Here is a 26,581-nt window from a genome sequence, read left to right as displayed (position 1 = left end):
AACACACAGTGGACTTCATTCCTAAGATGCTTGAATCTAATCCTGGGCCAAAACACTGGGGAATGTTATTTAATATTTATTGAGTACCCACAATGAGTGTGCTGGAGGGAATAAATTTGTGTTGGCCTGAAGACTGTGAACAAGTTGAGAACTAATAGATTTCTTCCTTATTTGTCCTCTGATGGTCTAAATCGTCTTCTTGGTTTCTCTGAGTGTAAAGATTTATGCTCTTGGGATTTGGTTTTAAATTGGTTACAACCTATATGTCTCCAAAGCTATATTCATCGATGTGATTCATGATATCCACTGTTGTTACAAAAATGGAGATTTAGAAAAATGAATGTGTGTTATTTGCTATTTGAAAGAAAAGGGTAATTTCCCTGGATGACAGTAAGATATAAATAACCTTGTTCTGGCCTTAGGTCTTTGTAACAAGTCTGCTGTGTGTGATATTTTTATTCCAAGGTTAAGGTATCAAAATGAGGTAACACCCAAGAATGGTAGCTTTTATTGCCTCTTTTGGTCTAGGGGAAGGGGTATTGCCAGTGTTTTTTCCAGTGGTAGATTGCTTGTTGCCATTTCCTTCTTTACTGGGGAGGGGGAAGCAACAATCAGTGGGATTACCCACCAAAGCTGGTGGACAAGCTCAGTTATTTGGGATATCACAGAATCACAGAGTTCAAAGGCACCTCAGAGGCATCTAGTCCAAGCCATGCTGAAGAAGACAATCCCTAGTACAACATACTTGACAAGTAGTCATCAGGCCTCTGTTAGAAGACCTCCGTTGAGGGTGAGTCTGCCACCTCCTGTGGTAGTCCATTTCACTTTGGGGTGCCTCAGATTTTTAGGGACTCAGATACTTGTTGATTTGACAGTATTAGTGTGATAGATACTATTGAAGTGTAGAGATTGACATCTTCTGGTAGAAGGAAGCCCTGCATGAGAGCACCAGTATGCCTTGGGAAGAATTTGGGGGTTAGTCTGGGGACAGAGGAGCCCATCCAACAAGCATTGTGTCCCAGGGCAGAATGTGCCTGCTGTGGAGGGCCCTGGGCTAAGTGTTTGAGGATAAAAAATGACAAGTGCATATATAGGGAAATACAGGATAATGTGAAGAGGGCAGAGGTTAGGGAAGGTGTGAACCTTGAAGGAAGCTAAGGGTTCTGAGAGGTGGAGAGGAGAAGGCATGAAATTTGGCCTGGGCAGAGACAGTCTCTAAAGTCCAATGACATAAAATAAGCCTGGAAAGGTGAGTTGGAATCACACTGCCTTTTTAGGGGTCATAGGGAGCCACTGAAGATTCCTGAGCAGGGGAGTGAAGTGGTCAAATCTGTGTCTGGGGAAGATTATTTTAGTAGCAATGTGGAGGTAGGATTCGAGAGGGGAAAGACTGGAGAAGGGAGACAAATGCGGAGGCTGTTGCAGTAGTTTGGGTGAGAAGTAAGAAGGTACTGTCCCAGGGTAGTGGCCTTGTAAATGGACAGAAGGGGCTGGAAATGGTCAGATATGAGGGGAGAGGGAAGAGCTGAGAATATGGCTGATTGGCAGGGCAGTAGTGACGGGACCCTTAATATATAGACCAGCATGGTGGGAGCACATTGCTTAGCATAGATATTATTTGTAGATGCAGGGTCCCATTCCAGAGCATCATGATGTCAGATCGTTGGGATCCGATATCTAGAGCCAGTCTAAGCCCTTTTCCTTACAGAGGAGATTTTGGAGGCCCAGGGGACCCAGGTAGCCAGTGCCAGAGGCAGATTTGAATCTGTGTGAGTCCAAGGTCCCCAGAGAATCTGAGTTCTCTTCATTCAACATGCATTTACTTCGCGTCTGCTCTGTGCCAGGCACTGTGTTACGTCCTGGAGATGTGAAATTAAACACTGAGGCTTTAATGGGGGTATTATGCCTGCCTTCTTCCTTCCCAGGTTTGGTGTGAGCCTCAAATGAGAGAAGGGTTTGTAAGAAAGCAATGCCATCTTAATTGTCCTCATGATCCTCAGCTGGGCCCCTGGGCCAGGCAGACAGAGCTCTGCCACTGCACTTTTAGAGGCACCACACTGCTTCTGTTTTCTCTCCTTCAAGAACCGATCTATCTCTGAAGAACGTACCCCACTCTGTCTTGCTGTTAACTTGCTTATGGGAGCTGGAGATATGAGTGTGAATGGTGTTACACAAGCCTTCACTTCTGGAAACAAGGCAAGCATAAGTGCTGTTGTCAGAGGAAAGTGCCAAATGGGAAGTGATAACATCAGCAAGGAAGGATAAATATCTACTGAATATATTAATATCCTGGTCTTTCTGACAGTCATCATGTCGATATCCTGGGGCTGTTGCCATCTTGTTGCTGTTTGGGCTTTTATTGTGGCTTGGCTTTGTTTCTCTTGGTTCTGTCTGTCTCTTTCTTCCTGGGCTGTCTTGGCAAGGACAAGAACCCTCGAGAGTCAGGTGAACTAGAGAGGGGCATGGAAAGAAAGGCCAGGTCCCGATGCAGCGAGATTGAATAAACCTGCAGGCAGGCAGGCAGTCACCCTGCTGGCCCTCCGTGAGGGCTCCTGGGAGTGTCACAGTTGAACAGCAGTATAAATAAGTGATCAATGCCACCACTGGGTACAGAGCTTTCAGGCAAACTGGTTTGCCTGCTAGATGTAGGAATTGGCCTTTGGAAGGTATCACGAGACAGATTTTTGTATGTCCAGACCTACTTTGCTTACTTGCTAGGGGATGACTCTATTGACAGCAAAACTGAACCCCACAATGATTCTATTTTTTTTTAAAGAAAGGTCAAATTAAATGATTTTTCAAGGTATAAATAAAATAACTTACCATTTTTCCTGACAATGAGTGATCCATATTTATCTGTATAAGCATTCAGCATTAGACTGCAGGAGCCAAAGTGACAGTTTTGGATGTAACCAGAGACTATGCCCTATATATAAAGATTCAAAAATAGATTTCCTTTGCCCCAGTAATGCCAAAGAGCCATTTGGGGGATGTGACCAGAAGGGGCTGAACTGGCTAAGGCAGAGTGGGAACAAAGGATGGCTAGGCCCCACTTGGGTTTTCTTACCTGGAAGTAATACGGGTATGTCACAAAGGAGTTTGAAAGGTAATAGGATATTTTTTGTGATTTCACGGCAGATGTGTTGTTGGGTTTCTCCTCATCTTCCAACCAGAGTTATTGGAAATTGAGGAGAAAAAAATGCCAAAAGGTTGCATTTGTATAATGAAAATAGATAATCAAACTACAGGCAATCATCACTGTTCTTGATCCTTCTGGGATGAGAAGAAATGCTCACAAATTGACTGGAGAGATATGATGGCAGCAGCTTAAATGACTCTTGGGCATATAGAAACTTTTTATCCCATGTTCAAACAAAGCATGAGCCTGGCCTTCTGCTGGTGGTTCCATCAAAGATCTTGGATTTTCTCTTTTCTTTACTGTAATCTCTCCTTCCTTCTTCTTCCCTGCTTTTTTCAGCGGCTGAGCAAAGTTGGGTTCAAATGATGCCATCCCTACCAAACTTGGATGGCACTGATGGGTGAATGTGAAGGACACACAGACAGTGGGTAGACACCTGAATTAAGCCAAGTATTAACGTTACATTGAAGCACAGAAGTATATTCACAACATGGCGCAAGTGTTGAATCTGGGGGCAACAAGAGAGTGCCCAAATCCTGCTGTGTCAGCATGACCTTTAACCTCTTCACCTGTAAAATGGGGCTAGTGATAGCATCTACTTCAGAAGGTTGTTGGGATAATCAAATGAAGTAATACATACAAAGTCCTCTGGAAACTTTAAAGGGGTTGTATAAATTTGAGCTCTTGTTATTTGGAAGGGACTCAGTGATGCTGCATGCTTAGGCCAAGAGAGAACACAATTATTTACTCCGTTCTCTTCCCTTTTTTGAAATTGGGACACCATTTATCCTTCTCCGATCTCGTGGAACCTCTCCCATTTTCCACGATCTTTCAGATATCACTGACAGTGGCTCAACCATCACATCTTCTGGTTCTGCAGGATCCAAGGATGTAGTTCATTTAGGCCAAATGACTTGAATCCATCAGGGGTAGTTCATGTATCTCTTTCTGTTTCCTGGGCATCAACTGCCTATTAGACATTTTCATTCTGCCACTTCCGGTATAAAAGTCATACTTGTTGACCCTATACCCTCATTCTCATCCTCTCTGATTCACCTCCTTTCTCTCTAATCTTTTCATATTACCCTCTTCCCAGAGGCCTGCAAACACATTCAGGTCTCTTCTAACCTTAAAAAACCCTCACTTGACCCTGACATCCCCTCAAGCTATCATCCTATAACTTTTCCTTTCACAGCTAAACTCCGAGGAAAGGCTGCTGAAGCTCTGTGCCCCCAGGCTCTTTCTTCTCCCTCACTTCTCTGCTCTTCACACTGTGGCTTTGACCTCTTCATTCAACGGCAGCTGATTCCTCCAAAGTTACTAATGGGCTCTTATTTGCTAAATCTGATGACCCGTTTCCTCAGTCCTCATCTTGCTTGGCTTCTCTACAGCTTTTGCAACTGCTGACCACCTCTTCTTTGATACTCTCCTCTCTGGGTTTTCAGAATCAAATGAGAGCATATTTGTAAAAAAGTGCATAGCACATAGTTGCTATTATATGAATGCTTTTCCCTTTCCCTTCATGATAGTGCTCTCTGGGTTCTCTTCCTTCCATTCCGATCACAAGTTCTCAGGCTTTTTTGCTGGCTCTTCATTCATATCCCACCCTCTAAGTGTGGGCACACCTCAAGATTCTGTCCTGGGCCCTCTTCTCTCTTGATACTCTCTCAGTGATCTCATCAGGTGCCATGAGTTTAATTGTCTGATCTCTACGCAGGTAAATTTCTCCTAAGTGTCAGTCATGTATTACCAACTCCCTGTTGTATCAGTTGAAGTAGATGTCCCATATGCATCTCAAATATGTCCCAATATATATCTCAGTGTGTATACACACACACACACACACACACACACACATATATCAAATATATCTCAAAAATGTCCCAAACAGTATTAATTATCTTCTCTCAAAATCCAGCCCACTTCTTACCTTTCCTGTTTCTGTTTCATCTTTTCAGTCTCAACTCCTGACTCTCCTTCACTTCACATATTTAGCAGTTGCCAAGTCTTGTAGATTCTACCTCTACAACCATCCTGTTCTCTCCACTCCTTGCCTGGACTATCGTGATAGCTTCCTAATTTGTCTCCCTGTCTCTCTAGCCTATTCTCCATACAGCTGCCATGCGATATTCCTAAAGCACAGATCTGACCATGTCATTCCCCTGCTCAATAAACTCTGATGGCTCCCTATTACCTCTGTGACCAAACACTAATTCTTCGGTTTGACATTTAGAGTTTTTCACAACCTGGCTCCAATCTACATTTCTAACCTTGTTTTGAGTACTCTTTGGTTCAATCAGACATATGTGATACTCCATTTTCTATCTCCATGCCTCTGCAGAGGCTGTGGCACATGCCTAGAATGAACTTCTTTCTCTCCTCTGTTTCTTAGAATACTTAGTTTCCTCCAAAGCTTACTTCAAGCACCATCTCTACATGAAGCTTTTTCCCAATCAGTTGATTAATAGCTGCCATCCCTCCCCCTCAATTGCCTTGTGGTTTAAAAAATATATCCTTACATCTGTACAGGCTGTCTTCCTCTATAGAACATATGTTTCTTGAGGGCAGACACTATTTCATTTTTGTCTGTGTATGCACCAGTGCCTGGCACATATAGGATATACTTTAAAATAACAGATTGATTGTGTTTGTGTCTTTTCCTCCTAGTAGATACGAAGGTAAGAACTGGATAATTAAACTTTGTATTTCCTCCAGGGCTTCTAAAGGCAGTAGATGGATGGTGAATTAATTAATGACAACCTTGGGAGTTTTTTTGTGACACTAAAAGTGGTGGGATTTGGCAATAGTATAGAATGCAGGATGGGGATGGGCTAGAGGCACTTTGAACTCTCTTGCATGGTGTACCAGAAATTCTATTGTGATGGGGAAATCAACCTGGGGAAGACTGATGGAACATAAGTATATCAGTCATGAACGTGGTTGGCTCCCGTTGGCTTCTGGGGACATCCGGGTATGGATATCTTAGAAAGACTCAACATAGGAAAAGCCAGAGAACACAGTTCTCTCCTTCCTTAAGTGGGCAGAAAGATGGTGGGAGTTGTCATCCGTTCACTTTCTCCCCTTGGCCTGGGGCAGCTAAGTGGTGCAGTGGATGGAGCACCAGTGCAAGAATCAGGAGGACCTGAGTTCAAATCTCACCTCAGACACTTGACACTCACTAGCTGTGTGACCTTGGGCAAGTCACTTAAAACTCCAATTGCCTCATCTTGGATCATCTCCAGTCATCCTGATGAATATCCGGTCACTGGATTCAGATGGCTCTAGAGGAAAAGTGAGGCTGGTGACCTGCAGAGCCCTCCTTCCCTCAAAACAAAGTCAAGTGCAAGTCTTGTCATTATTTCTCTGATGGCATGGTCTTCTTTGGCAATGAAGGACGAACACACGTAAACTCCCCTTGGCCTAGATTTCATGTTAGCTGTCTGTCCTGAAAGGTTTCATTAGGTTTTTTTTTTTGCTATATCCAAGAGCACTGTGATTCTTTTTTTCAAGAGGCGTCAGGGGTTGCTGGACAAGCACTTGTCTTTTCTTCTGAGTTCAGCGGGATTGAAGGGATTCACTATCTTCCAATGTAAAAGTCACTTGAGGAATTAATCAGGAGTATTTAATTGGAGCCAAGGGGGCTCTGTGAATGGAAAAAGTGTGGGTAGAAAATCCACCTTGAATGACACCTGGGCATTTATGACCTTTATCACCATTCATGCATGTGTGAGTATGTGCACATGTATGTCTAAGTATACATGTATGTGAATATATGTATAGCACATATGTTAATGTGTATGTCTGTACATGCAGCACAGCTGTACAACTGAGGCTTGTCATATGCGTGCTTGTGTTTTATTCCTCACTTAAGGTAATATGATCCGTGCCCCTAACTTCCTCCAAAGTTCCCTTTCAGTACTGCTGTTTTCTTGAGGCTCTTCTTAATATCTCCCCAAACCCCCCTTTTTCGTATTTACTTGTTTGCATATATATTGTTTCCCCACTAAAATGTAAGCTCCTTGAACTTATTTCTGTATTCCTAACCCCTAGTAGGGGCAGCTAGGTGGTGCAGTAGATAGAGCACTGGGCTTGGAATTGGGAAGACTCCTCTTCCTGAGTTCAAATCTGGCTTCAGACATTTACTAGCTGTGTGACCCTAGGCAAGTCACTTAACCCTGTTTGTCTCAGTTTCTTCACCTGCAAAATGAGCTGGAGAAGGAAATGGCAAACCACTCCAGTATCTATGCCAAGAAAACCCCAAATGGGGTCATGAAGACTTGGCCGCAACCCAGACTACTCAACAATAACAAAAGCCCCTAGTAGAGCTCCCGGCTCAGAGGAGGGGCTTTAGAAACATGTGTTTGGATGAATGTCTGACTGGGTGAATGATGGCACGGGCATCTTTGCACTTATTTTTCCTCCCAGTGCTCAAGAAACAGGGACTGACTGGTTGATTTTAATTCAGCTTTTTGTAAATCCTCTTATCTTTGCTTCTCCATTTTCATTTATGAAAAAGAGGCAATGATTCCCATCCGCCAGGCATCTTGGTAGGTATTTAGTATTTGTAAATGCTTTGGAGACAGAAAATGCCAGTTATTTTCATGGCACAGTAGCTTTGAGGTTATGGAGCAGAGGGGGCCCTCTCCAAATGGAAGTAGAGGGTTCATTTAGATGGGTACACCTTGATTACTGAGATCAGAAGTAGACACAGAGGCAGACTTTCCCTCTCCATTCATTCTTGGTCAAAGTACCAGGTAGCCAGAGACTTAGCTTGGGCCTCCCTTTCAGAAGGTCAAAGAAGAATGCTAGTCCCCTATGATTTGGGGAAAACACTCTCTTTCCTTGCCCTGCCCCGTGGAACTTATAAAAGCCCCTGTGCTCAGAGTGAATGATACTCATGAATCCCAGCTCCCCAGACAATAGCCTTGGAGCAGTCCCTAACTAGGTGCTCATCTAAATAAAGGTCAGTCCCCAAAGTTATGAAAAGAGAAATCTGGCCAAGAGGAAGAATGTTGCCCCTTACAGGGATAGGACAACACTTGGACTCTCTATGCTGGTCTCTCTTTCTCTTTTGCTGAGTCTGAGCAGTGGTAATCCGTTAGTGGAAAGTTGCTGAGATTCTCACTGCCGGACCTAGGCTTTATTAGATACTGAGCTAAGTTTACAGTCTGTCTCTCAGGTAATTAAATACAAAGGAGAAGGAACATTTTTATGAGTCAGCTATGGTAATATTTTATTGTCAGCCTTTCATTTCTGCATTCTCTATACAGCATCATAAAAGGCAATATTTGGGAATCCTGCCTGCCATCCCTCCTCTCCCCAGCTGGTTGCAGGCTCCAACACATCTGCAGATGTTCTGCTGAACTTGCTCATGTTAGGACAAATCTGCACTATTTTGGGATGAGAAGGTGGCCAGGGAGGACTTTTTGCCCCGATGCATGGAGAGTGTTTGGCAAGAATCAGGCCACTGATGACACATGCATTACTATCATAGTAATAAGAAGGTAAGTACATAATAGCCATGGAGGGCAAGTAGCCAAGTGCCTCACAGGCATACATTTACTGGGTTACACATGGATATCATGGATTGGCTTACTTGCATGGTGCCTAAGTTTGGCACTAGACCCTCCCCAACATGCGTGCCACCCACCAGTTACAAGGCATGATAACCCGACAGATGACCCTCCCTCCTTGGTAGCAGTACGGGTAGGGGTAGAAGCCCAGTAGAGGCTCACACACCCGGCGGCAATAGCGGTTACCCCGACGACAGTAAATACAACAATAACCTCTTTCATCCAGCATGGGGTCAAATTCGACTCCATTTTCGGTCTGTAAGAAAAATAAAGAAGATGACTTGAAGAGGCTAAGCCTACTACATAGAAGTCCCACCCAAAATAAGAGAGCTACAGGTTACTTGGAAGGAAGACCCAATAGATAATTAAGTTCCCTGGTCAACATCACCCTTCATCATTTCTTAAGTAAGCCAATAGTGATCTACAAAATTATTATAAAATTAGTTCCCCCCACCCCCCATGGTAACATCCAAGTTTATAAAACAGTCTGTTTTGCTCTCATTGACATTCTAATGAATGCAACTTGAAATGGCATTAAAGACAGGGACACTTTGGAGGTCCCCTAGCACTTTGTAATGATCCCTTTTTCTTTCTAACCGCAGATTCAGTGGATGAGGTCTATAAATAGGTTACCCCAAAAACCTCCTATCACAACTGTGTCGAGCAAGCTTTGGCATGGGCTGTCGGAGCACATCATGAAAGAGCTGGTCGTTACCTAACCCCCAAATTTACATAGTCGTTCACTGGGAGATCCTCTTCAGCCAACTGTCGGCTCTGGCGTTTCTTCCCAGGCTTCACTTCCGGGTCCATCCACTGCTCATTGAGGTCAATCCCACTCTTACGGTTTGTGAGAAAGTGGACGTTTTCATTTCCTCCCTCGAAGTCCTGAAATTCAGAAGCTGAAACGACAAATATTAGTACTGCACCAAAGTGATGTTCCCAACATCTCTTGGCTGGCTCAGTGGGACCTCAGCACTGGAAGGGTTTCTACATGGAGAGTTTCTCTTTAGTGGCTTTGGTAGGGGTAAATTACTCACATCCTTTAGCTGATGCACTAAAAAGGGATATCTTCAAAGCTAATAGTCTACCAGCGACCCAAGCACAGATGTTGTTAGCTTTGTAGTCACTAGAAAATATTTTTCCCCAAACTATTTTTGCCCTAGGAGAAAACATTCCTAGTTCCAGCTTTATTCTGTGATGTCTAGAAATGGAGCCACCAAAGTCTCTGTTCACCTGAGCTGACCATAGTTGATAGGAGGTGCCCAGGGTCCTTAGCTTTGCTAAGCTAGCCAGTTGGCCTTCCTTCTCCACTGTGCCACTGGAGAAGCAGACACACAGCAGGTGGCCTGTCTTCCAGGGAGGGTGCCATGGGCTCGTGCCTCACTGTGGAGGCCCATTTTTGGACTAATCTTTGTTCTAGCGTTGGACCTGCAGAGGTTTGAGCAATGAGCTGGTACGTCGGGTGGAATGAATACAGATGTGTAATGAAAGACAGATTGCCTCTTTGCTATCACTAGCCACATTAGGGTGGTGTTACCCTTACTGCTATATTTAAGAGCCTGTCAGCATAAATTTGTCTGATTTATAACTTGGCTGTGAAAATCCCCTCTTTGCTGGCAGTTAGTGTGTACTGTCTCATCTAGGAAGATAGACTTTGCTTTACAAGAAAGGCTGCCTCCAGATCCCGAGATCGTTAACCCGTGTTGTCTTTGGAGGGAGGACAACTTCATACCTGTTAGTAGTGTGGGATGGATCCAATGTATGCTCACATTCTGGCAGACTTCAAAGATTTTGGAGCCTTTCAGGAAGTCTTTGTTTTCAATAGGCTTTTCTCCCGGAATCCAAACCATAGATTGCTCAAAGTAGGTTGTTGTGATTTCATCATTCTGGAAGAGGAATGTTGTTGGGGTGAGTGGAAGGGGGCGGGGAAAGAAGCCAAGATCCAGTAACCTTGCAGGTAACCTTTGATGTGCAAGTAAGATCTGGGCAGAGCTGACAACAACAACAGCTAGCATCTAGATAGCATTTTAAAGTTTGTAAAGCAACTTTATGTCATCTCCTTGGAGCCTCGTTATTCCCTTCTGAGATTCAATGACTTGCCTGGGGTCACATAGGTAGTGTCCAAGGCAAGTTTGAACTTAAGTCTTCTCACCTCCAAGACTAGCCCTCTGTGCAGTATGTCACCGCTGTCCTTACGGTGGTGCAAAGATGTTAAATCCTGGTGCAAGGAAGCAAGGTTGTAGGAATACAGATTCAGAACTGGAAGGAACCTTTCTTGTTCAACTCCCTCATTTTACAGAGAAGGAAACTGAGAATAACAGTCTTTTGATGCCTTCATTTCTTACCCTGGGACCTGGAGGCAACTGTACATCTTAAAATAAAGTCTTTCACTGCCTTTTAAGAGCCCTATGATCAATCTGGCCCCTGCCCTTAGTCCCTTGTTGGGACCAACACAGCAGCCAGTGTGGCTCCCAAGTGAATGGAGGTCAGGGCTCTCTTTCCTCAGGTTGGTGGTCACTGTCAACACCTGATGGGTGGGGCTCCTCTGCTCTCAGTCCCAGATCATGGAGGCAGTGATTATTTGTAAGGATAGTCTTGAAATAGTCATCTTACGTCCAGGAGCATAGCCTCACTGGCACAGCCTTTGGACATTGTCTAATCCCCATGGCTATTTCTTGGGATCTGTGAGGATGCTTAGGAGCCTCCTTATTGACTTGTCTTCTTGCCTTAAGCTATTCCCTAATCCTCACCCTCCCAGTGATGAGATCTCTCAATTTCACTCTTTCTCTGTTCCAAGCTTTATGATTTCAGCCCTCTAATTTATTCTCTGTAGAATGCCTTTGCATATTTTTTCGAAGTAATTTATAATACTGAACCCTATGCTGTCTTGTGCTTAAAAGTCTGTAAGGACCTTGGGATGCCATGAAAGGAGCTGTCTGCGCAAGATGAAGTTGTCATGCTGAACAGAGTCATTAACAAGACCAGGCCTGTTTCCACATTGATACTTGGTACATTTCACTTGCAGGTTCTGCATGGGCATTGTCAGTAAGAGGGTTTGTGTCCTTTTGACTCATCGATTTACCAGTAAAATAACTTGGAACATGCCTGAGCCCATATATGCCCATGACATCATTTTCTTACAGATGGGAAAGTTGGAGAGACAGTGTGCTTAGTAGAGTCAGGTGGCCCTGGGTTCAAATCCCCCTCTGCAATCTACTGTCTACGTAAGCCTGAGGAGTCATTTTCTCTCTTGGTGCCCACAGACAGTCCAAGACTAGAAGTTGCGGACCACTCATAGATCTACATGAGGGGAAGGATTGTCCATCCCAGGAATTCTCTGTATCTATGAAACCCCAGGTTTTATTTCCTTAGAAAGATTTGGCAAGACAGGCTGAAGACTAGATCAGGCTGAGAGCCCCATGAGGGCCCATGCATTCAGTGGAATGCATAAATAAACTCTGGAAAAGTTTCTCAATTAATAGAAAGCTCTAGAGACCGACTGTCTAGCTCTTCCAAAATATGATGTCCATTTTCTGCTAAAACTGGTGCACAAGGCTGAGCATCTCTGCTGATTCAGCTCTCTCCATGTCCCACTTTGGGTCATAGTTATCCCTCCTCTGGTAATTACCATCCTGTTTCTTGATTACACTGATTTGTGCCTTTAAAAATACTTCTAGAATGTTCTGATCACAGATCTTGAGGTCACAGCAGCATTTTTTTTGTCTCGCTATAATTGTCCTTTTAAAAACCCCTCTAATAGCAGGGGTCAGTGACCTTTAGCTCAGAGTGTGCTACCAGCCTGACCAGTGGGGCCAGTGGGATCCTTGGTAGGTCCTAGGTCAGAAAAAGAGCTGCTGGAGAAGGAGAGGAATGAAAGGCAGTAGAGAAAGGAGGACCCTGTGCCCATTCCCTTCACAGTCTGCTAGTTTTTGCATTACAGGCTGTTGATTTCTGCCTAGGTGTGCTGGCACAGCTGCAAGCAAAGCTGGATGGAATGAACAGCTTTTTGAGAGCTGAACTGCTCAAGGTTCTTTTTACATCAGAGCTGACTTCCCCTTCCTTGGTCATGATCTTTTCTTCTTCAATGAAGCCCAGGTAAGACCATGATGGAAAGGAAGGTACAGATGAATGGAGAACATAAAATAAAGGTCAGAGTGGCAATACGTGGCAAGAGATTGTCATTGGTCCGTGAATTGTTGCCCTTGACCATGTGAATTTTTCTATGACCTTGTTTTGGGCAGGGCTGAATTGGTTTTCTTTGAAGTCATTCCTTATTTTCTCTGCTACAGGCTTCTTCTGACACCTCATGATGATATAGAGGGGATCCTGGGCTCTGGTGGCCGAGCACAAGCTTGGACAGGGCCTACCAAGCTTGAAAGACTTCCAGTATGGCTCTGGGGATGGTTTGACTGTGTGGATTTGCTTTGCTAATCCCACAAACAGGGGGTTGCCACTAGCTTGACTGTCTACTGGATGGAGTTTTTGGCCACACCAGTTCTCCCAGACCAGCCAGGATTACAGGATCCTAGGTCTAGTGTTGAAAGGGACAGTAAAGCAAGAGTGTGTTGGAGCCATCTTGAACTAGCTCCTGAGGAAGAGCCAACTGTGAAATTTTCACTGTGAGCATTTACACTTTGGCAAATGCTACAGATAAGTGCCTAATTTATTGTGTTGTTGGTTGTGAAGACCTAAGAAAGTGATGGAAAAAGTATTACTACCATCTGGTCCAAGTCCCTTATTTTACAGATAAGGAAACTGAGGCTTGGAGAAGTTAAGTGACTTGCCCATGGTCACATGGGTAATAAATAAAAGACTTGAGATTCATATTGAATCCTTCTGACTCCCAAACCACACTCTATGTAATAGCAGGCTTGCTCTCCAGGTCAGCGGAGAAAGAACCTCCATAGATGAAAGTGACACATCTTTGAGGTCCTTGTGAATGGCAGCATGTGTCAGGATCTGGAATGCAGGACTCCAAGCTTAGGTGCTGCAGGCATGAGAGAATTGATGGCACACCTACCTCAGCATCTTCCATCTCCGTTTCATCGAAATCAGGGATTACTTTAATTTGAGTTTTCAGGAAGCATTTTTGGAGCTCAGCAAAGAAGATACCAGTGTAGCCCTAAAAAGACACAAAATCACACTCCCCTGAAATGGCAGAACTTGGCAACCAAATGGACCTTTTCCTTTTAGGGCTCTGGTTAGAACAGTTCAGACCCAGAGTTTTGGCTTAAAAATTAAACAGTAGCACAAAAGGATCTGCTATTTCAGCATAAACACTCTGACTTCTGATAGACAAACTAGAGGGGGGAAATATCCAACTTACATTTTTAAAGTCGTGGATTTCCAATGTCTCGTCACTGCCATTTCCACTTCGGAAAATCTCTGTCTTGGTTATAGGGTCAATTTCCATCAAGATCTTTTTCTTCTCCCCATTGCTGAAGAATGTATGCTCTACGTCATAGATCTGGGAGAACGAAGAGGAAAACCAGCTCTGAGATACTCAGGATATTCTTTTTTTTTTTTTTTTGGGGGTACCATCTAAGGCACATTTACCTTTTCTCCATGGCTTCCTCCAACGCTCAGGTGATGATGAACTGTCTGGTTAGCTCACTCCTGCTAATGCTGTGACTCTGAAGGCCAAGGGAGGGGCTTTGAGATCCTAAAGCTGAATGGCAGGCTCTCTAGAAGCAAGACCTCTGGGGCTTGCCACTAAGAAATTGTGGGCTGAGTTCCAGCAGCTCCCGTGTGTAGACCTTGACTAAATATTAAACCACCTTGAAATAGACCAATGAGTCTATTAAATGGTGCCTATAATGGTGCCCTCTTGTGTTAAGTGCAGGGAATATTTGTTGTTCCCTTGATAGGTGGACCCAGGAAGTTCCTTTAGTTAATCATCCTCTCCAAGTAGGCATCACCTAAAGCTTTCTGAAGGGGGAGCTACAGCCTATTAAGACACTCCAACAAAAGGAGATTTCCCAGTGTTCCTTGGTAACTTATTTTGGTTACCTTTGGTGCCTGAAAGAATTTCCTTAGAGCTAAGTGAACTTCCCATTTGTCACAGACTCAGTTTGTTTCCTCTCATTTGGCTCCAGCAGGGAGAAAGGAGAGTAAATGGCACCCCATTCCTACTGTTGTACCAATTGAATCCCTGAAAACCATTGATCGTTCCTGTTCAGCCTTTCCTTCTGGCCGAAAACTACTAAATCTTTTCTGGGTTCGATGTTCCTTATTTTGGTTTTCTTCCTGGGAGCCTTCCTCAAGTCCGCCACATTCACAGGATCACAGAGCATGGGACTTGGGAGGCCATCGGATCCAACTCCCTCTTTTTACAGTTTAGAAAAGTGAGCTCTTTCCCACTGGAAAAGGTCTTCCCTAATGTCTTACAGGGAATAAGTGGCAGAGCTGGGCTTTGAACTCAGGGCCTCTGACTTCAAATTCCATACTTCTCTCACTACACTGAGTTCATGCAGCCCCTCTATCCTACTACATGTCTGCAAACATCTGCCTTATAGTTTCCGCATGGTTTACTCCTGCGCGTCTTGGAGTATTTTCATAGGGGGACACTTAAACTCCTCCAGTCCCAAGGACTGGAATGACCAATCCCAGAGAATGAGCTGGTTAAGGAATATGAATGCAGCCTGACTCCACACCTTGAAGTTGATTTTAACCATGCTGTTCGGAGTCCTCTGGCCATTGGTTTCATCTAGCTTCTTTTCTTTTCTGAACGAGACCTTGAAAAGCTTCAAACCTGCAAACACATGCCCTCAGGAGGGACAACATCTCCTTCGAATGGCATCTTCTTCAGCGACAGCCAGATCTGGCTTGCGTTACTGGTGTCTGCAGATGTCTGCATTAGACTATTGGTTTAACCCGGTCAGTTTGTCCTCAACTCAAGCAGAGAAACAAGTTGGAAGAGTTTGCTGTAGCAAGGATTATTTGGAACCTGAAAAGAGGCTGACGAAGTTGAAAAACAAGAGACTGGGTCTGAAATAGTTTTCTTTTTCCTTCCCCCTCCCCTCCCCATGATGGCTAGCAAGGGGCTTTCCTGTGTACACAGTAGGTGCCCCACAAACATTCGTGGAATGACTCCTCCTTTTTTGGGGTGGAGTGAGACTGGTCTCGCCAGAAGGAGATTCTTTTTTTTTTCAAGCAAATGGGCAAGGTCAACTGGGAAGCAAAAAGGGAAGAGAAAAGGCACCCCCAAGATCTATGGCAGGCGTGGAGTTAACTAAGGAAGCCTGAGCTGGTTGGTGACAGGTAGCAGATTCCATCAGGCTTGGTATTTGCTCCTAGCTATAAATATGTCCTTGGTTTCAGCTCCGCAGCCAGCTTGAGAAAAGAGAAACCTCTACCCAGAGTAACAAATCGAGCTCTCTGTCAGCTAGACCTATGGGGGGGTTGGGGGGAGGAGGTAGGAGAAGCATCCAACTCAGATTCAGCCTTGTCAGGTCTCCCAACAGGGCGGAATTTGTGTTAGAAATACTCTCAGTCCCTGAGATAAACTTCAACACCACTGCCCGTAGTGGTGTTTCATCAGTACCGCCATTGATGGATTGGTGCATGGAAAAATGAGGTTAGAGACCAGGGGATGGATGTTGGAGTGCTGCCTACCTGGGCCCCAGGAAAATACAGGCTGCATTTTCAATCATCGGAGGAAGACTCTGAAATTGGACTGGAGACGTTTCGAATTTCGTTCTCCTGGAGAATGAGTTTTCCGGCATGTTTGGCAATGCACCCTGCTTGGACACCTTGCAGATAAATATTATTGGAAAGTGGCAACGGTGCTAAGCTCAGCAGATCGCAATGATTTTCAAAGTTTCTCAGGGAATATTCTTTGTTGGAGCTATCTTTGTGACTGTCTCCCTCCATCACTCTGTTGCCATGCTGGTAGTTGCTGACTCTGCGATTGGATTGGTAGCAATGGGAGGCAGAATAGTGTTGTAGAAGGAACCTGGGGCTTTGTAGGTTCATAGATTTAGAGCTGAAAGAGATCTTAGAGGCCATCAAGTTCATTCCTATGACTTTCCAGATGGGAAAACTGAGGTTGAGAGGTATGAAGTGACCTTTTCAAGGACACACAGTTAGTAAGTTAAGTGTCTGAGGCAGGAGTTGAATGCAGAACTTCCTTATTCCAAGTCCAGTGAGGCATCCACTGAACCACCTAATTGACTTAGAGGCTGAGGGCTTGGATTCAAATCCCAGCTCGACTTCTTACTTGACCTGTGTGACCTTGGGAAAGTCTTTCTCGGTATTAGTTTTCTCCTCTGTAAAATGAGTTACTAGGACTAGGTGACTTCTAAGGTTCCTTTGAACTTGGATTCCTATGGTCCTAACTACAGAGGGATCCATTTGCCCTAGAGCTAGCTTATTTTCAATACTATTACAATCCTTGAAAGTGAACAGCCTCTATCCAGCTCTGTAGCTGGCATTCTGTAAGTACGAGTAGTGCTTTGAAAAGGATGAGGATCTGGGATGGTGCCCCTGATCTGCCATCCTCCAGTTCTTTGAAATGTGTGAGGGTGGCTTTGAGGGGTGCCATCTCTTGTCTGATTTCCCACGGAGCACACCCGTGTTTAGGATATGCCTGGCCAGCTTTGGGGGAGGCATAGTCCATGCCTGCAGAACAGTCTTAGGCTCTGCATGAGGCTGTCTGACTCATATGCATCCCAGGTGGGGAACCCTCTCTAGTGGCACAGTTTGCAAACCACTCACACCTTCTCATCCATGGACTCCCCTAAGTTCTCCACAGGGGTTCTCTTCAGTGCGTGGGGACCTTCTGCTAGATCTCAGCATATTATGTGTGTACTGGTACAGCACTTGGGCTGTCCATGCCTTATCTTTGGCAATCAGTACATGATCAGACATATCCTTTTCCCAGCATGCACCTTTTTGATATGTCTTACACCATTTTGTGTCTATCACTCATAAATGGTCATATCACTCAATCTGTGTATGCTCACTATGTATCTCCCCATTCCCTCTAGGCAACAGGGATTTTAATTTATGGCATTCATCTGTGCATTATCACTGGAAGAAGATGCACCTTTGTTTCAGGTAGAAACTTGGGGTAATAGCACGCTCTGTGCAGTTTCTCCAAGGCCAGCCAGCCTACTCTCCTCTCTTGCAGCTTTCTGGGCCCAGCCTATCTATCATTCATTTGCAACGTCTATCCAAGATCAATGTACTGACAGCCTGATTTCTGCACTCTCCCACCTACTGCATTTCATAGTCTGAAGAATAGGTATTCTCGCCCACTTGGCTTTTCCTGTGTGGATAGTTGACTAAACTTTTCTGAGTGCTCATGGATCTCATTTAGTAGCCTCTGCAAAGGTCATCTGCAAATGGGCTCACCTGGAATATCTCCAGGCTGCCTTGTCTAAAGACCAGGCTCACGACCTTGGCCTTGTTGGCATCAAGCTCTAGTCTGCTATGCTAACTGGTCCAGACAGGGGCTTTCTGAAGAGTAGAGGACCAGATTAACTTTGTCCTGCCCAACATCCAACTAAGGAAGAATCAAGCTGCCTACGATGACATAGATGAGAGTGGACACTAAACTTTGGCCCTTAACCTAGGACCAGCTAGTGGTAAAATTGTAAAGGGTGGGGTGGGATTTATCTTTGATGTCCCCCACTCTGCCCCATTTGCTTTCTGGCTCCCTTCCTACTCTGCTCAAGCTAATCAGGGGACAGCAAACCCAATTAAGAGCAGCACGACCTGCATTCCAAATGCCATGAGATAATCCAGCAGTTAGGTCACAGGAATTGCACAGTGTAAGAAGACCACATTGAGAAAAAAACCAAAACACTACCGTGGCGACGATGCAGACACATTCCTTTTTCTCCTGCCCAGAAATTCCTTCCCCAATCTATTTTAATCCTTCTACTCAGGCGGTAAACGAGCCTCATCATCCATTTTTCATGGGTTTTCATTTTTTTTTCTGTCTCCTTTGTTTGCGATAGTCTCTGAGATTTGAAAATAAAGCTTCTCTGAAGGGTGCCGTTGCTGCAGACCTGGGTGTGATAAATCTGTTTAGGGGTAAGCAGGTTTAGTCTGTTCAGAAAGAGGCGAGGACATTTGGTCTGGGGTGTTTAGGCTGTTTTTCTTTGCTGAAATCTGTGGTTAATCTAGTTGCTCTTTTCCCCAGCCCTCATTCTTCAATATCTCCTTATGGGGTGCATTTCCTGAAGCTGAAATCTGTGCTCAGAATAGCTGCTGGCAGGTGTTCATTTGTGGGGGGTCGGGGCATTTGAGGGGGCGCAGTCCACCTCAGCCTGTTTCATACCTGAGGGACCCGGTGCCTACAAAATGACCTCTGGGTACTGAGTTACCTGTGGAAATAGACTTTTTTCCTAGAGGAGCCTGGCCTCCTGGATCTTCAATTACCCCTTTCAAAGTATGGAAAAAATCTGGCCTAAGTAGTGCAGACATTCCTCCTTTTCAACAAGGTTGGTCTCAGGAGCTGCTCTTTGTATCTGCAGATCCAGAGCTCGAGAAATTTTCCCCCTTTCCCCTTTCCCCTTCTTTTCTTTGTCGGTTGGGTCAGCTGTGTCTCCCTGGCTACTTTTTTGCTGCTTTTACTGTCAGAACATTGGTTGGTTGAGCAGTTGATGGTGCCCCCTCTTAGGACTGGGGCAAGTTTGGTACAGGGATGGCATTATTTGATTGGGGGAGACCAGCTTGGTCCCTGAGGCAGGACTGGGGAGATGACCTGAGGATGATTTTAAGTCAGGGGGTTATGGCACCCAAGGATTCTGCTAGTCCATCAGCATCTCAAAATGCTGTCACATGGGCTAGTGCAACATGATTGGAGACAACCATTTTGCTGAGCCTAATAAGGTGTCCAAAGTGGCACCCAAGCTCCTCTTCCCCATGGGCCCAATTCCACTGCCACTCGCTCATGAGCAGTTCACTTTGAAGGCTTATTCCTTTGTCGTTGGTGTCATAGAGGCTGACAACCAAATGCTCCCTTAGGAGGAAGCAGCTGAGGAGCCCATCTATGTTTGTAGCATTCTGACTCCTGCTTTCTACTTAATCGGTGTGAACTGGCCATGAGTAGCTCAAGCAGGAGATGGTCCAGTGGGAGTTGCTATCCAAGTGTGAGTTTGATTCTTGGAATGCAGGAGGAGGAAGAGGGAACTCTAACTGAGCTGATGGGGTCGACGTGGCAACAAAAGAAATGAAGCCCATTCCTCCAGCTAGGGATGGAAATGCAAGTGCTTCTCCAGATATCAATTTGCTGGGGCAGTAGGGAGTGGAGGGGGGGACCAATGGGAGCTTGGGGAGGAAATCTATATTTCTTATGTGCCCTGAAGGAGAGTGAAGAAAGGAGAGCTCTGACCAAGCCAGATGAAGCAGAGAAAAACCACACCCAGACTAGGCAAGTAAGAGTCTTCTGGAGGCACCTGGGTCATGTTTGAAAGGACAGCTACAACTCACTGGTGGGAAGCTCAATCACCCCTTGCTCCAAGGTCTCGATTTTCTACTTTATAGAATATTCAAGATGCAAGCAACCTTCAAGATCAGTTAATTCAGTCCTCTCCTCTTCCAGACAAAGGAAGAAGTTGATGGCTTGGAGAGGGGAAAAAAAGATTTGTCCATGATCATACAGAGAGTCATCGACAGAGTGGGATTCAAACCCAGGCCTCCTGACTTAGTTCAGTGTAGTGCCTGGAGCAAGTGACACATGGCACACTTGTGGGGGAAGGCAGGCACACTAGGCAGGAGCTCACTTGGGGGTGTGCTTGCCGTTTGATAGTTTCCAATTTTAGTTCAATATTCTTGCTAACTAGGTGCTAAGCTCAGTTGTTTCTAGCTGCTGAAGGATTTGTGATTGTACCCTATAAGTGTTGGCTAACCCTGATCTCCTTACTAGTGGTGCTGATCCTCCTCCTCCTGTTTCTTGTGTTCTCATAGTTTTCAGGGACCTTGGTTTCTCTGGTGATTCCTCAGACTGCCCTTATCAGGCAGGATTGGGGGAGGTATGAATGGATGGCAGTTGCTTCCTGGCTTGTGTGGAGGAGAAATTTTTGACTTGCTATTAGGGCAGCTAGGGACCAATGGCTACCAGCTTTGCAGGTGCCCTGGAGGAATATGTACCGATCACCCTGAACTTCTAGTTACTTACTCAGGGGAAGCCTGATTGGGCCTAAAGCCTCCTAGCCCTCCTGATTCACTTGCACAGAGTTCGTGACAGACACACACATACCCAACCTTGCCATAGAAAACTATTATTGTCTACTCTAAAGGTTTCTCTTCCTGGCACCTGAGAGCTCCTCTGCTCACTTCTCATTTCCTTCCTTCCAGGTGGGCAAAATGCTCAAAATGCATTGGCCAAGGAACACCAGAACTTACTTATAAAGTTTTGGAGAGGGCCTTCCAAGACCCTGGGCAACTGCTGGGAAGCCCACGTCTGTGCTCCATTAGGCACAGCTAGCCCCAGAGGTACAAGGCCGAACACCGCTGGCCTTCTTGAGAGATGGTAGGGGTCAGCAAGGCCCGATCAAGCTGGATTCCTCAAACTTTGAGCAGTGTGTGTATATGTATGTATGTGTGTGTGTGTGTGTGTGTGTGTGTGCGTGCGTGTGTGCATGTGTGTGTGTATGTATGTATGTGTGTGCGCAACTTTGAGTATGTGTGCATGCACAAGTGTATATGTGTGTATATATGTGTATGTGTGTGTATATATGTGTGTGTGTGCTTTAAAATGTCAAAGGGAAGAGATTCAAGTGGGCCTCGAACTCTGTTTAGGATGTGAAATCTGAATCTTTTGTCCATACAAAGTGGGAGGTGTGGGGGGGGGGGGAGCAGCTAGGAGGAAGAGGACTTATTGGAATGAAAATGTCAACACCAGATGTGGGATTTTAAATAAATACAGCTTATTTTAAACAGATGTATGAAAACAAAATAAGGTGGGGGTGGCAGTGGGGGTGGTGTGTGGGGGGCAGCCTTAGGACAGCAGAAACGTCCCCTCTGTCAATAAATGGCCCAGCAGCATCAGTTTTCTCTAGCCAACAGCCCCACAGCCTCTAAAGGCAGCCAGGAGAACTTGGCTTTGCCCTCAGAACTGGAATTTTCCACAAGCCATGCATTTGAAGGCCACCTTCTCCTTCTTTTGGCCATGCGACCTGTACCTTTACCCTCAACCCCACCCACTTTTCCTCCTGAAATCCTTCTCAGAATCTGATCTGAGGGATGTTCTGTCCCAAGACTCAGGAAACTCTGGAAAAATCTCTATGAGGGCAATGTGAAAGGAAGGCTCGTGGGTGACCAAACCAGCACTGCCTGAAGCTGCTGCAACAGTGGGAAGGTTCTCATGCCCTCTCCCCTGATCCCCATGCTTACAGGCCTATCTGTCATGGTCTCCTATCTCCTCACCTAGCCTCCAGAGTGGAGGCTTCATGAGGATCAAGGCTCAGCAAGGTGATGGAATGGGATGAACTCCTATAATCGGATTTCAGTGGCTGCTTCTGCCCAGTTGGGCTACATGAATGAGACTCCCTCCAAATTCCCTAGGGACGCAAGAGGGTGCCTTGTGACATGGGAGGCACAGGCCTTCAGTATCTAATTGCTAAGTCTACCTCATCATAGAAAAAGGAGAAAGAGATGGAGAGCCAACTGCCCTTAGTCATGGTGGCATAAGGCACCCCATTGTTTAGGGACAGACTTTCACTTCTTAGTAGGTAAGTTTTGAGTAGCCCTTTACCCAGAATCACATCCTTGAGACAGAGCATCCTTGGAACTGGGTTCTTGGTCAACTCTCAACTTTTCCTGCTCTCATATGGGACAACCACCTTTGTGTGTGCTCGGAGATTTTCTCTAGCTTTGCTTTACCAAGGCCTGTGATTGCTTCTTGCTCACTAAGACAAGAACAGCTGACATAAAGAAAAGAATTCTAGAAGCCACCAAGGGACTGGCGGAAGTTTGGGCTGACTGATGGGTCTCATTAAAACTATAGTCAGGTCTCAAGGATGCCCTTTGGGCCTTCTGCAGCATGGCACACTCTACCACGGCTTGTTTCCTTCTGCGAGCAGATGGAGGAATTGTTGGTAGCCCAGCTTTTCTTTCTTGCTCCCATCCCCCCCACCCCCAAGCCCCTTTTGGCCACAATTGTCATCAACAAAATGTGACCTTCTTAAGGGACTATATGGCAGCAGAAAGGAGCAGTAAGAACATCTGGGAACAGCTAAAATTTGTTAGCTATTGAGTATTGAGTCTTTCAGGACTATGAAGGGCAGGAGCCACTCCCCATGGAGTTGTGAAGATAAAAGTGGGGTCCCCACCTAGTCTTATAGAACCTTATTGTGTTTTTGAAAAGGACAGAAATCCCTTTAGAATAGTACAAACTAGCTGTGCTGCTATGGTTAAAATGACCAAGCCCCCTGCAATGAGGCATATCCTGTGATCCTATACTTAAGAGATGTCCTGTTTCCCCTGCCCCACCCTTCCCTCCCCACCCCTAACCTCAGTTCAGCACATCTTGGCTCTTGTAGGGGGAGGGGATGGAAACCAAAAGGTGCAATTTCCCTCTGTTAGTGGGGCTCCCCCAGCTGATGGTTCCACTGGGCAGTCTGAGGTGCTGTATGTCACTCCAGAATTAAAGCGGGGTTTCTAAAGCACAGGCAGCTGTGTTTACCTGGACACCCTCTTGCCTCACCTGCTAGCCTTACTATGCATTGCACAGGAAGCCATTGGGATGGAGGAAGAAGGCTAACGGCATATTGGTGGAGAGGAGGCTAGCTCTCATCTTTTTTCCTTTAGTTTTTACCCACCTACTTAAACATGGGCAGGATTTGTTGGAGACCAAAGAAAATGCCAGGGGCAGGGAAGGGGTGGCAGGGGAGAGGCATTTGTGGCATCAGAGGGCTACAGGGACAGTTTTTGTTTGGTCTTCATTTTAAAAATCAAGACCAGGTTCACGCAAATGATTCCCAACAAAGCACAAATAGAACTTTTTCGATTCAATTCATTTTAAAATAAAACGTTTTTTGAACTGTCCAATCCAGCAAGCTTTTATGAAGCCCTACTATGTACCAGGCACTGAGAACCCTTGCCTCAGTTTCCTCATCACCTCTTCCCTTTCATTGTCTCTCCAAACTGGCCTTTCGTCCCAAGCTCCCCTCCCTCCATCCTCTGCTCTGTGTCCTGGGTTCCCCACTTTTTCTGTGCCAACTTTCATCTTTTCTTCTCATCATTTTCCTGCTTCCCTGCTTTTCTCTCTCCATGCCCTCTCCCCCCACCCCCAAAAAACCAAACCAAACCAAGACTACGAACTAAAAATGGGGGAAAAGAATAGCAAGAAGGTTAGAAAACTCCCTCCACTCTCTACTTCAAGGATGTGCCTAAGCAAGATGGACTTCAACCACTCTTCAAAATGGTTTATTCTGGAAACTTGACCACATGGCTGTCAACTTTCTATGGCTGAAAGAGTATTTAGACTGAGCAATGAATGTGGATACACTTTTGTGGGGAGGGCAGGACAAACTTGTGATCTCACTGACATAGGAAATTCCTGGTTCCAAATCCTCTTCTGCCTGTGCTCACCAGTAACTTGGAATCTTAGAGAGTTGTCTGGGAGTATTGAGAAGTGAAATGGCTTGTCCATTGTCACTCGGGTAGCCAGGACAGGACTTGAACCCATGTCTTTATGACTCCAGATCCATCAGTTTATCCACCGTACTGAGCTCCGTGTGAGTGTATGTGTGGATACAACTTTTTTTGAAGGGGAGAGTGAAATTGCCGGACTTGTTACTTCATTAGAGTAAGGAACTTCCAATGTGGAAAATTCCTTCACCTACACAGATGATCAATTTGTGACCTAAGACTTGTAATCTATGGTTTTAGAGAGTCAAGTAGGGTACTGAGAGGTTGTGACTTACCTATGATCACCTATCTAGCATATGTTAAAGGTAAGACTTTAGCTTAGGTCTCCCTGACTCCAAAGTCATTCCCCTACCCTCTGTGCCACATTGACTCTTACAAGACCATTATAGCACAAAATGACGATGCACTTCCTGAGTCTCTGTGGGTGGGATAATGTGACTTAGCATTTTGTGGGGCTTAAGGAGGGATAATCGCAATCACCTTGTACTAATCAAGCCCAGACCATGCAACTGAATTTCTCTGAACACCACGCTAGTCAGAGCTAGCAAATGAATTCCTAAGGTGCCCAGGGCCTGTGACTGAACTCCTTTTGCATCTGCCTTGTGTCACTGCAGTCTCAGCGGGACTGAGGCAGCTGTGGTTAGTGGGACCTGAGAGCTGCTAATTAAAACGAAACCACACGTATGATCCTAGGGATCAGAGCAACTCCCTGGGCTTGGTGGAGTCCCCCTTGTTGCCTGTTCACACGGGAGATGCATCAAGGCAGAAACATAATCTCTGAAAATCCCTCGCTGCTCCCTTTCTGCCTGTTTCTCCTTTAGTGGTAGGGCAATTGCTTTTCCACCGGTTTCTAGCCAGATAATTGAAAGAAAGCTGGAAAGTATTTTCTCACAATCAACCTTGCTTCAATGAAGATTCTTAACTCCTTAAGGCCAAATATTACACAAGCCCAGGTATAAACTGAAATACATTCCCCTGCCAGTCCCCGCCTTGGTGAAGAAATGATACAGAGTTTGAAATAATAGAAAGCAAAATCCAGATTCTTTCATATCCCCAGAATATAGACACACAAATGACCTAATGAGCTGATTTTTCCAAAAATGCATAAACCACAGGATTTTGCAAATAGGCCACTTCATCTGAGTCCGTAGAAATGAAAGCACTTAGATAACATGGTGCCTTTACTTACCTTTTGGGGTTCGAGGTTCCAGAAGTGCTTGCCCCCCAAAAATATGAGAGTGAGGGAAAGAGCCAGGATCCCGAAGACCAGTCCCCCAATCTTTAACGTCCTGCAGACCTTCTTCTTGGACTTTGGTGTCTCCCCCTAAACAAAGAGCAAAGAGAAACCACAGACACACACACACGTAAAAAAAGAACAAAAAAACACCACTGTCAAAACAATAAAGTCTTTCCAAGTTGTTTCTACTAGTTCTGCTGCCCTGGACAAAATCTGGTGGAGAAGGGAAAAAAGCAAAGTGACTCACATCTAGAAAGTGACAGTCCTCACAGTTGTCTGGAGAGTTCTTTGCCGCCACCATCTCTCAGAGTGAAGCTGTCTTGCCTGCGCTCTGAGAGAAGTGCAAGACCACTGCCGAGGTGGAGTGAGCAGCAGCTGAGCTGGATCCCAGATGCCAGATGAGAAGCTGGATTTGTATGACTCAAATCTGTCCTACCAGAGGCTGAAGTATCATAGGGGGGCCTCTGCTGCAGCAGGGTGTTACGTAGGTCCCGCCGTGCATGCATAGAACATGCACGTAGTGAATTCCGCCCAGAATGGCAAAGACCAAAGGTTATAATGAGAACTCTTGGCTTGGAGGATGGGGGGGAGGTATTGCGTTGGAAAGGAACCAAATCTAGGCACATTGAAATAATTTTTTTTGCTATGAACTCAAAATACCAGTGGAAATAAGTGCTATGTACCCCCAAACAAAGGAAGGCAGGAACGGAGTCTTTGCCATCTCTCCACTTCTCTCCTCTCCCTGACCACCGTTTCTTCCCCTTCTGCCTTTTCTTCATGGCACTTTCTTGAGGCTTCTGTCCCTATATGTTGTGGAGTAGTCATGACATCATTCCTTCCCGATTTTTCTTCTTTCTCCATCTTGCTTGCTTTAGTACAAAGTTTTCAACGGTGTATTCTTGTCAGGGTCCATGAAGAGATGCCAGACTCCTTGAACTAAAGAGGCAGTGGTCCCAGTGTGAGTTGCCGTGGTCATACATCATCTAGAGTACCACTTTCCATTCGGGGCACCATCTTTCAGAAGGACAT

General features: G+C 45.3%; 1 protein-coding gene across 3 annotated transcripts; it reads right to left on the bottom strand.

Annotated features, from left to right (window-relative positions):
- Positions 1-8,345: 8,345 nt before the first annotated feature.
- On the bottom strand, positions 8,346-26,087 carry TNMD (tenomodulin). 3 transcript variants are annotated; one of them, XM_072625891.1, is made up of 7 exons: positions 25,800-26,087; positions 25,505-25,639; positions 14,039-14,179; positions 13,733-13,834; positions 10,445-10,598; positions 9,445-9,611; positions 8,346-8,968 (listed from the first exon to the last, which is right to left on the bottom strand). In XM_072625891.1, exons 1-7 carry the CDS (start codon positions 25,851-25,853, stop codon positions 8,759-8,761), a joined length of 963 nt encoding a protein of 320 aa, XP_072481992.1. In that variant the 5' UTR covers positions 25,854-26,087; the 3' UTR covers positions 8,346-8,758. The 3 variants fall into 3 exon arrangements, with proteins under 3 accessions (XP_072481992.1, XP_072481991.1, XP_072481993.1); XM_072625890.1 differs by having other exon boundaries at positions 9,428-9,611; positions 25,800-26,002; XM_072625892.1 differs by lacking the exons at positions 25,505-25,639; positions 25,800-26,087 and adding an exon at positions 14,269-14,358 and having other exon boundaries at positions 9,428-9,611.
- Positions 26,088-26,581: the final 494 nt, after the last annotated feature.

Source organism: Notamacropus eugenii, chromosome X (assembly GCF_028372415.1).
Source record: "Notamacropus eugenii isolate mMacEug1 chromosome X, mMacEug1.pri_v2, whole genome shotgun sequence".
NCBI classification, from domain to species: domain Eukaryota; kingdom Metazoa; phylum Chordata; class Mammalia; order Diprotodontia; family Macropodidae; genus Notamacropus; species Notamacropus eugenii.
Note: the sequence above shows the minus strand (reverse complement) of the source record. Positions and strands in the feature narration are given on the sequence as shown.

What these genes read in the sequence shown, in the direction of transcription:
- TNMD (XM_072625890.1), bottom strand. Translation starts at nt 25,853, where the DNA reads ATGGTGGCGGCAAAGAACTCTCCAGACAACTGTGAGGACTGTCACTTT. An exon ending in AAATCCACGACTTTAAAAAT is followed by an intron (nt 13,835 to 14,038) that starts GTAAGTTGGATA and finishes GTGTCTTTTTAG; the next exon opens with GGCTACACTGGTATCTTCTT. An exon ending in TATGTAAATTTGGGGGTTAG is followed by an intron (nt 8,969 to 9,427) that starts GTAACGACCAGC and finishes TTTTTCTTACAG; the next exon opens with ACCGAAAATGGAGTCGAATT.